Source organism: Morone saxatilis, unplaced genomic scaffold, assembly GCF_004916995.1.
Source record: "Morone saxatilis isolate NCDOM2014 unplaced genomic scaffold, NCSU_SB_2.0 Contig22, whole genome shotgun sequence".
NCBI lineage: Eukaryota > Metazoa > Chordata > Actinopteri > Moronidae > Morone > Morone saxatilis.
In genome coordinates this window covers 26,178,119-26,189,405 of record NW_023339785.1, presented here as the reverse complement: position 1 = coordinate 26,189,405, position 11,287 = coordinate 26,178,119, and the positions used below count along the sequence as shown (strand labels likewise).

Below are 11,287 nucleotides of genomic sequence, written 5' to 3'. Positions count from 1 at the left end.
TGGTTCTGTGGCTCATTCGGGTCCAGACTAACAGGATTACCAGTTCAATAACTTAAACCTTTTAATCAACAATGAGCTGTTTGTTTCTATTAATTGATGATTAAATCAGATCTTCAACCCAAATATCAAATAAGACGTTCTGCAGTTGGAACCAGAACCAGAACCAGAACCTGGGAGCTGCTGTTCTGTGTTCAGGGTTTGAACACGTGAACTCTCGACACGTTGCTGCTGCAGCAGGTGCAGACACATAACGCCAGTTTACAGTAGTTATAGTTTATCAGTTTACAGCACACAGAAAACATTTTAACTGCAGTTGATGACCAACTGAACTCACTGTTAAAATATAAATGAATCGCTGGATAATTGGTAATTCATTATTGGTTTTAAGGGTGAAAATGATCAAATAGCATGAAATGAATGTTTGTTCTGGGAAAGATGAACTGGTGTTTAGTTTTAGTTTAGGAGCCACGAATGAACAATAGAATTAATTTGAGAATAAGTTTCATTTTTCAGTATTTTGAATATTCGCAGTGTGGGAGAGAGTATTATTGTGATTAATAAAGTTCATGGACATTACTTTAGGTGAAGTGTTCCTTTAATAAAAGTATGAAATGCGGCTTTCAGTTGTCCTGAAGATGCAACGTTTAGTTTAGTCTCACTGTTATGAAAACGGAATCGCGGGTGAAGAAATATTCAAAACACGAGTTGTTTTTTGCTGCTTTTTAAAACCCACTGCCGACAGAAGTTAACAGAGCAGAGACAGAAAGAAGCTGTGTGTGGAAACTATGAAAGTCTCTGAATAAACACTGAAATAATGAGAATTAAAATGGTGAAACAAGAAATACTAGAAATAGGGTACTTTATAGACTTTATGGAGGATTATGGGGTTGTCAGCTGAAGCAACGTAATGAGTCTGAGTGCAGCTGAAGGAAGCAGCTTGCTGTGAGACATCTCTATGTAGATGTTCTCAAACAGGAAATAAAAGCAGAACAAAATGCAAACTACCTAACAGCCGCAGACGAGCACGTCAATATTATCATCAGTGATTCCCCAGACTGGAAACAAACTCCTGAATATGGATGAGAACCGCGTCCAAACTGTCTGATCCATCAGAGTCATGTCACACCGAGTTCGTTGTTTACTTCTATCAATGCTGACATGTCTCATGTTTTCTGACAGTTCAAACACGTCCTGGAAAACCTGGAAATTTAGAGACTAGTTTTCCAGTCCTGGAAAACCTGGAAATTGATTAAAATGAGCAAATATCCTGGAAATATTCTGTGTTGTCCTGAAACATTTTAATTGTATTTTAGCCCCTCATTCAGATTACACAATCTTCATATGTTACATATTATATATATTTTAAATAAATACACTTAAACCCTGTTATTGATTATCAAATGTAACTTTGTTGTTGTGGTGGATAATTGTTAATTAATAATAATTGATGATATAAACACAACATTATTCTGTGTTTTCAGGAGCTAACCGATCTGTCCAGAGATCCTCCTGCTCAGTGCTCTGCCGGACCCGTCGGAGAAGACAGTGAGATGATTTCTTTTACAAATATAAACTCATACAGACTCTGTGTACAGCTGACACACCGTTAATGTGCGTTAATAACCTGCTTCTTTTCCTTCTTCCAGTGTTTCATTGGCAAGCTACTATAATGGGACCTGTAAGTACCAAACTCCTTTCTTTTATTGTGGAGTTCAACAGGAAGTTCTGTGTTTACAGTTTTATTAAGCTCAACACAGCATTTTAAAATATAACATCAGTACTGTACATCTACCTGCTCCCACCTCACCCAAACACAGAAGAGAGAGGCTGATACATCAATCAAATCAATATTCTATTAAATTCAACCAGTATTTACTTCTCTGGAATTCACTGATGCAGAGAAAGAGAGATAGTAGAGTAGAGATGAGTAAAATGCTCATTTGAAGTCTACTAAAATCTATTTTCTTGGCTCTAATGAATAGCATATATTTTGTTTTAACAACATTTCACATAAGTTTGAGATCAATGATGCAGAGTCAGCCCAACAATATAAAATGTTATCATCTGCATACAAATGGACATTACAGGTATTTAAAGCTAGGACAATATTATTGTTATAAACTGTGAAAAGGACCTTAAATCAAACCTTCAGGGACATTTTTTGTAGAGTTTGCTCTGTTGTTTATTTCATTACGTCACAAATCACTCTTCCAGAGTTGATATGAGAACAATATTTGCTCTGAGCTCTGTAGCGTTTCTATCATTACCACAGTTGTGTGTGTGTGTGTGAACTGTTGTTAGCACTGTGTGAATATCTGAATGTGTAACCTGTGTTTTCTCTCTGTGTGTTCCTGCTGCAGCCGGACAGTCCCTATCAGGGTGGCGTGTTTTTCCTGACTATTCATTTCCCCACAGATTATCCCTTCAAACCACCCAAGGTCAGTGAGCAGCTCCACACACTGAGCTTTATTTATCATAAAAAGATCTGTGAGGCTGATTGTGTTTCCTTCTTCCATCAGGTCGCCTTCACAACAAGAATTTATCACCCAAATATTAACAGTAACGGCAGTATCTGTCTGGATATATTGAGATCACAGTGGTCTCCAGCATTAACTATCTCTAAAGGTAAGAAACTGTTCACAGAAATAGGTCTGGAGGGGGGAGTGGATTTAACTATCGGTGAGTAAACTGACTGTATGTTCTGTATATTTCATATTCTATTGATCAGAATCAATAACAGCAGAGAACAGCTGATAAACTGATCAATGAACCCAAACAGTGAACTCAATAACTAAGTTTACTTTTACGCCTTATACTCAAGAAGGCCTTACAACCCCACACGAAGCTTTCCTGACCCCTGCTGGGGTCCCCAACCCACAGGTTGGGAAGCACTGATTTAGACTTCACAAAACATAAATAGATTTTTTTTTAAGCAGCTGTAGATCTGAAAACAAAGTGTGTGTTTGTGCTTCAGAGGTCAACTTATTTTTAGGCCCGTTGGACCCTTTAATGTCAGCTTATAACCAGTAGATGGTGCTGTGAGCTGAACTCTCCACGAGTTAATACCACGAGTCAGCAGAGACAGCAGGACGCAGCCTTTAACAGGCTGTCTTTAGGACGTAGACACGTGGCTAAAATAAAAGAATGAGCCTTCAGATATATCTGCTACAGTACAGTATAGTACGCTGATGAATAAACATGTTGTCCATGTCTTCCTCTCCACAGTCCTTTTGTCCATTTGTTCTCTGTTATGTGACCCGAACCCTGACGACCCGTTAGTGCCAGAGATCGCCCGCATCTACAAAACAGACCCTGTTAGGTGAGTTTCTACCTGTACCATCAGAAACTGTCCCCATCTACAGTCCGTTAGGATCGGGACCACTCAGATCAACACGGCCTTCATTCCTGTTTGCAAAGACCAGATGAGTTGTTTTTAACCGGCGGTCCGACAGTAGCAGCCAACACGCTGGGACACACGGACAGAAATAAATGAATGTTTTCTTTATTTACAAAAAGGAACGAACAATGAAGGATTTGTCTTAGACTGCGTTTCATAATGTTTATAGTTTCTTCTTAAAGATTCCACTAAAGAAAATGAAGAATGTATGTCCTCTATTATACTTGTGTGTATGCTGATTATACCTTCAGGTACATATCCACAGCCTTTCATACACACTCAGTGTTCATTAAAAATGTCCAGAAGAAACAACTGGAGAGGGAGGGAAAGAAAAAGCCTCAAAAACACTCCTGATTCAACCTTTATACCTGCACCCTCACACAGCTTTACTTCTGCTGGAGTTCAACATTTCACACTATCGCTGAACCAAACTCTGGTTTACACTTTCTGTCATACAAACTGTGACCTAACTGGAGAGATAATTATATATTTATATATTATTCCATCCAGTTTCCCAGATTCTATTAAATTTGTCCAATTCCAGTCCGGAAGTGAGTCGGCTTCGTGTAAATACTGCGAGCTACTTTCAGCCTCAACCTCAGCTTCTTCTTCTTTTTTCTGTTGACATTATCATACATTATATAACAGGTAAAGAGCGGGAACCCTGCTGTAATGTGGCGTAGACGAGCTCTGATTGAGTTCAATAAACGAAGTGCTGACGAGCTGAACGTGTGAAACATTTAGTATTTAAGAGTTTAACCAGTGTCTGGTTGGTCTCAGGTATAGCAGACTAGCCAGGGAGTGGACAGAGAAGTATGCCATGCTGTGAGGGTAAGAGCTGAGCTGTCCTCTGATTGGACGCCTGAGCTTCCTGCCTGCTGAGTCTGTCTCACTGTGTGACGCCGTCTGGCAGGAAGTCGTTCAAACTGGACTGAAAGCACGTTGATGCAAAGCATGGCTCCAGATCCACAGACGGCCTGAGCTGCTTTCATGTTTCAGCTGCTGGACTATAATTCAGACCTGAACCCAGACCTGAACCCAGACCTGAACCCAGACCTGAACCCAGACCTGAACCCAGACCTGAACCTGATGGAGGTCGTTACAGAAACTGAAAATGAGCTGAAATATGAAACCTCAGATGCTGTTTTTACCTGCATGCACAAGATCTAAACATCGGGTTCAACCAGCTACTCTGGTCTGGTGGAAGTAAATCTCTAAAAGTACTCAGTTACTTTCCCCCGCTGTCCTTCAGGCCCTTAATGTGATATTCTCTCACTCTGCTGAGTCTTCGTTCTCATTGGCTGACAGTTTATCAACTGCTGTTAAGTTGTTTATTAGTTTAAACTTTATTGATACAGGACGAGTTAACAAAGCTGTGTGTGTGTGTACGTGTTACTGTCACATACTGGGGACCTTTTCTTCTACACTACCTTGTTGGGACCAGTAGTCCTCATATGGACCAAAGACTGAACTTACATCAGCTAATCTATGTCGGTCATGATGTTAGCAAAAAGCTAGCTAACTCGTTAGCTTATTTACATCAATTAGCTCAACTTTATAACTGGATTCAGTCATTGTGGTGAAACTGGATCAGATTTTCTGAGTCAGGGATTCCAGGAGCCAAACCGGTCAATTAAACCACCTCGGTACTGGATTCCCTGTCAGACTTAGAGATTGTGTTTGGTCCCGGGTCCGGCTGTGTTCACTGGGAGATGGCTGCTCTAAACTCCAATCAATAGCCTCTTTACCACCTGTTTTTACAGGTAACTATAAGGAACCAAACTGTTTCAGAGACTTTAATGCAGTAAAACGTCCCTGAACGGAGGTCGGGGTTAAACTTAGTGTAACAGGGTCTGTGTGAGGTTGTCCACAGTGAATGAACGTCCTAACCAACATCTGTGTGTGTGTGTGTGTGTGTGTCTGTGTCTGTGTCTGTTGTGTGTGTGTGTGTGTGTGTGTGTGTGTGTGCGCACGGCATCGTCCCTGCTGTCCGTCAACCAGCTGTCGGACTCACCTGTGTGTTTCTGTCTGCAGGTACAACAAGACAGCTCAGGACTGGACTCAGAAATACGCCATGTGACCCTCTTCCTCCCCCTGCTGGAACAAACTGTTTGATTTCCCACCAATCAATCAGCCAATAACAGCAATTTGTTCACGTTCCTTTGGGCCCGCCCCCTCCATCTGAACCGCTTTTAAACTTTTGATTTCTCTGCTTTGTGAAATAATGAGTGAACGGAGGGAAGATGGGCCGAGAGCTGTGAATGTGCCAACTGAGAAACTGTTACAATAAATAATCAATAATTTAATGCATGTCAGTGATTGATTGGTTCATGTGCTGCTCAGATTTGTCCACTTTTTAAAAAAAAAAAGGAGCCGACAGATTTTTATTGAGTTCTTGTTGTTTTTTTGTTTTGTTTTAGACGAGAGCCGTTAGTTCATCCATCATCCAACACTGTTCTCCTCTTTTTGCACTGAAGATGAAACTCAAAGCTCTCAACGGCTGATTGATCAACTAATAGCTCTGTGATGTTTTTTTTTCTCAATAAAGTTGAACAAATTGCAGTTTGATTGTCGCCTTTTTATTTTCTGCTCTAATATTTGTATTTAGATAAATTTTTCCTGTATATTTAATATTATATTCAACGATAATATAACCTTTATTTTTACAGCATTCATATAATTTCTCTTGTAAAAACTTAGTAAAATAAAAAGTAAAATATGGAATAAAACTCAACTTAAAATCAACATTACTAATATTTTTTACCGTAATAGAAAAAGTTCCACCGTTAAAAAAAGACTGCCATCTACAGCTGCCTGAATTTTACCATAAAAATAACAGCGCATGTTTGTATGAAAGGTGTTCAAATGAAGTTAATTGATTGCTGATTGGTTCGGATCGGCTCCACCTGTCTGACGTCATCAGTCTCATCAGCTGCAGGTGGAGACAGTTTGTCTTCAGAGGACGAGATCCAACAGAAGAAGTTGAGCAGGTAAAGTTTGAACTCTTTCAATATAAAATGTTGTTTGTTGTTGTTTGTTGTTTACAGTTTGTCCCTCTCGCACACACTTTTGTTGTTAAATTCAGTGAAGCTACTGTTTGTTTCTCTCATATATTCACATTTTATTTACTTTGTCAATATAAATTCACAGTTAAAGTAACTTTAATAAATTTACTCAAATTTAAGTTAAATTTTTAGGTACTTTGGAGTATTTTTATTTCTACTTTACTACGTCTATATTTGTTATTTGAGCCGTGTGTTGGCAACAATCTGGTGATACGATCACGATACAGTTCTGATTCAATATGCTCCAATACTGTAAGTGAGGAGGTTGCTTTTCTTTTTTAATCTAATTTTAGTAAAACTCAGTATAAAAAACAAAGAGGCATAAAATCTGATTAAATGAAAGTTTACAATACTGCTATCTAATGTTTAGAGCTCAAACACTAAAATCTTTAGTGTTTTTGAGAATCGAAAACTAAATATTCTTTAGGGAATTTATTTAGATTTGATTGCAGATCATTTATGTTGTAATAATATTGGTTAAAAGTAAAGTGTAGCAGGAAGTGACATCTTCATATCACCGGACTCAGTTCGTGGTTTACATAATTAAAAACATTTAAAAAAGAGAAAAACAGCAAAACATGAAATTACAGGATGACGAAGAATATTTTCATCCTGGATTTTAAGGTGGACTATTTGTCTTCAATACATTTTTAAGTTTTGTAATAAATTTGAAAACCTTACCTCTAATCTTTTGTTGAAATAATTTTTCTTTAGAAAAACTAAAATCTTTGAATTTTAATAACGTAGCAACTGAAAGTATTAAATTATATTTATTTTTAATGAATATCCCTGTAATTTTAAATGTCCACCTTAAACTTTCAACTTCAAATACCATAATGTAGAAATACTGAAGCATCGCCAGCTTCAGTTCTACTACTATATATACTACTGATTACTATACTATTAATTATATTATAATAATCGTCATTTATAAAAGAAAAGACAGTTTACCAGTCGATAAATATAAAAAACTTTATTTAAAAAATAACAGTGAAGCTCGTGTTGAACTGTACAGTGCAGAGCAAAGATATAAATATCGCTTTGGTTTCACTAAAGACTACAACTCCTCACAGCTCTGGACTTCCTATCCCACAATGCCTTGCATCATGTTGTTAACAGTTTCCTGCCGCTGCCAAAACGCATCCGTCTTTGTGTAAGTGGAGGAAGAGAAACAGATCAGGATCATCTGGCTGCTGCAGGTTTATGAGTCTTCAACAGGTTTCAGTGGTGAGACGACAGAAAATAACAGAAAATGGCACAAAAAAACACTAAACATTAAAAAAATCAATCTTTAAAAACATGCACTCTTAAAGGACAGATGTTTAATATTCACACATGTGGAGAGTTGTTGGTGTTCGTACTCATGTTTCATATAAACTTTTTTTAAGCCACTTTATTAGGGGAACAATATAACAGCGCTGATATAAATTCAACCTTTAAGTTCACAAAGTTCAGTTTCTGTTGACGTTAGAAGTTAATTCATGGTTTGCTGCAGAGGTCAGTTAAAGGTTCTGCACTACATTATACTGGGTAGAAAATTATTCCCTAGATTATTGCGATATTATCTGTGATACAGTATTGATTTTTAATAGTTTACATGCAGAGATTCGTGGCAGTGGTCCATTTTGTGATCTTGTGTTTAAACCCCCGACCACAAGATGGCAGTGTTGTAACACTCAGGTTGTGTTAAAGTACGTTGGATGTTACGAGGCAGTGATCAATAAAACTGCAGGTCTCACTGTATATTTTTTTTATACAAGAGATTAAAAATATATTGACCCTTCTTATGCCCCGCCCCTTTTTGCTCTGTACTCCAGTAACAGTTGAGCTGAGAGATGCTACATGCTACAGGCTAATCTATGTTGAAAAGACAACCACATTTTGAAGATGGTACATTAGCTCAAATATAGATTAGCCTAGCATAGTAAGTAGCAGGAAAGGAGGAAGTTGGCCGAGGCTTGTTCAACTGTGATTGGAGCTCAGAACAAACAGGGTCAGTTGAATGTAACCCCTGTATTGTATCTCCAGGTTCTCAGTTTTACTGCGGTTTCCTTCCTGATTGGTTCCAGGACATCCTCGGCTGAACAGGTACGAACACCAACAACTCTTTCCATGAGTGTTGTATTGAGACTGTTTACAATCATTTCTTTATCAATAGCACCTTTCCCCTGCAGACGCCGACGTCTGCTACAGAAAAAAAAAAACACTGCTGAACGCTTCATCGAAATTCTAAAATCCACCAGACTCCTACGTCTTCGTTCAGCAGCCGACAGAACATAATTCCAAGTGAGGGTTCGATTCGTTTTCTACCACCTGACAGCGTCCAGGGAGGAGGCGGTACGGCGTGTTCACACAGAGAGCGAAGCCAAGTTTTCATAAGACGGATGAATCTCCTAAATTTATGCAAGAAAATATTGAGCTTCGAAGTGAATCCGGGCGGACGTTGGGGGCAGTGTTGCGACCCAGAGACATTTACCAGCAACAGGAGTTCATTTGTTGAACTTTTGGGGTTTAAAAAGTGGATTTATCTTCACTCTGATGCTTCATATTTAAACAGAGAACGACAAGTGAGAGGAAGTTGGAAAATATGTTACTTAACAGCTCTGATCAACCAAACTCCATTCAAAAAACAAGCATTTTAAAAGCTGTTTGCTCGTCGTCTCGCAGACAGACAACGTATGAATTCAGATTTTTCTCCATCAGGACGTCGTTATTTCAGCATGGTTTTACTGGACCACAGTGAACCAGATTAAAGGCGAGGTGAGAACTTGCCGCTGTGTCAACACGCCATACGATTTCATTTTGGGGTGAATTATTGAGATTTTTTGATCGAGGAACAAACATCAGATTGTTTGGTCGAGCTGTTGGAGTGTAGTGTGGGCAGAAAAACATCAAACCAAATACTCATTTTTTCTAGAAAACAAGAATCACTTTTTAGTTCATGTCAGTGAAGCCGAGTTCAGACCAGATCAGACGCTGCGGCGCCGTTTGTGCTGAACGCAACCGCTGTGAAACAATCTGACTCTCGCTACCGGCGCTCACTATGGAAGCTCGTTGCTGCCAATGTGATGGGGAAAAAAATTAGATTCTGATTATAATGAGAAACTTTCAAAATAAAAACTTAGTTTCTCAGTATAATTTGTTTTATAGTTTATTTTTACTGATGGAGGTATTTTATTCTTTTTTATTAAAAGTCACTTCAATATTTTCCAATGGTTCGGCCTGTAAGGCAATTTGTTGAGGAAAGTTTCTGTATGTAAAATCATGAAAATTACAAAAACTTTTTCAAACTCTTCCGATCTTGCTCTCTGCTGCTCTGATAGACCTGAGTGGGGTTGTTGGACCCCGTTAATATCTGCTTGCAGGTCTAGTTATTATTATTATTATTATTATTATTATTCTGTAGAGAAAGAGGCTAACAGTCTCTGACCAACAGAACCAATGCGCACTCTGTGCCGTGTTGCAGCAGGGGGCAGCGGCTGTTTCAGGCTGATTGTCGATCAGTTTGACGTCCGCTTTTTTCCAAAACTGGATTCAGTTTCAGCCCCCGGCTGCAGACTTAACTGACTACTACCAATCAATCAATCAATCAATCAATCAGTCAGTGAGGGGATGTTGTTCTGGCCGTAGCGTCTGATTTGGTCTGACCTGCTGTGACTTTCAGTTTACACACAAACAAACAAACAGCTTAAAAATTCATTAAAAACAGTTAAAATGTTTTGTGATGGAGGTTTCCTCAGCGCGGGCAGATCGATAGATAGATCGATCGATCGATGGAGGAGGGTGATGATGATGAATTGTGCTTTCTCTGATGAACCCAGACGGACCAATCAGGCGGTTACGCTGTGGAGAGCTCCACCCCGCTGTCACACACCCCGCTGTCGAGCCGAACGTCCACCTTCAGATCCTGGACCTGAGCGCACAGAGCCTCGCCTGCGGGGAGAGACCACAGCTGAGCGACGGGTCGTCATGGCGACCGTGTTTAAGGGATAAACAACCAATCAGCATCCACTCACCTCCCGTCTCATCGGTCGCTTCCTGCTCACCGAGGCGACGCAGCGCCTCCTCCAGGACGCTCAACGCTCTGCACTCCCCAACTGACCTCAGACCAGCCAGCAGGTCCCGGATCGTCCCGCCAGAGACCTGCAGGGCGACAACTTCCTGTCAGCTCAGGGGTCAGAGGTCACACAGGATGTGTGTGTGTGTGTGTGTGTGTGTGTGTACCTCGTAGCTGTCCAGCAGGGTCTTGGCGGGGGAGGGGCTCAGTCTGAAGGCCGTGTTAAGGATCCCGAGACCCAGACTGTGAGCCAGGTTCTCCCAGCATCCTTCACTCTCCAGAGCGCGACACACCTGCTGCTTCACCTCCACGTCCAGGCTCGCCAGGTCGCCTGCACACACGCACGCACACACACACACACACACATTACATCTATTTCAGTTTTTTAACACAATATTTTAAAAATGAATCTAAATGATTGTGTAAAATTTGATTAAAGTACACATTCTTTACTCAAATAGAAACAGGTACTTTATTTATTATTATTAATATTTACAAAAAGTAAAAAGGACTCTCTCCCAACAAATGTCGATGTTATTTGACTAAAAAAAATAGCTTGAACTGATTAGAATTTATTTTAAATTTCCCCCAAATACACAAACACTGTGGCACAGAACAGAGAATCAGAGACACTTTAACTCACCTTGAGGAGGCGTGAGAGCTCTGTGTGGAGGTGATGGTTCATACACTTTACCATTCAGAAGCTCCAACACCTACACACACACACACACACACACACAGACACAGGCACACACACAGGCACACACA

General features: G+C 39.8%; 2 protein-coding genes across 3 annotated transcripts in view; one reads left to right on the top strand and one right to left on the bottom strand.

Moving 5' to 3' along the window:
* Positions 1 to 1,481: 1,481 nt before the first annotated feature.
* Positions 1,482 to 5,959, top strand: LOC118333690 (ubiquitin-conjugating enzyme E2 2; the record flags this gene model as incomplete). Of its 2 annotated transcripts, XM_035669437.1 has the most annotated exon segments (7): positions 1,482 to 1,545; positions 1,647 to 1,678; positions 2,361 to 2,438; positions 2,520 to 2,625; positions 3,226 to 3,319; positions 4,178 to 4,228; positions 5,432 to 5,959. In XM_035669437.1, coding segments are annotated over 6 exon segments (423 nt in total), but the record flags the coding sequence as incomplete, so codon positions are not given.
* Positions 5,960 to 7,419: 1,460 nt separating this feature from the next.
* LOC118333396 (nuclear factor NF-kappa-B p105 subunit-like) overlaps positions 7,420 to 11,287 on the bottom strand; it is a gene marked incomplete at its 5' end in the record, with an annotated part of 12,954 nt that continues 9,086 nt past the window's right edge. The window contains 5 exon segments of the mRNA XM_035669002.1: positions 7,420 to 10,359; positions 10,361 to 10,395; positions 10,479 to 10,605; positions 10,687 to 10,850; positions 11,163 to 11,232. Coding sequence (XP_035524895.1) covers positions 10,162 to 10,359; positions 10,361 to 10,395; positions 10,479 to 10,605; positions 10,687 to 10,850; positions 11,163 to 11,232 — 594 coding nt within the window.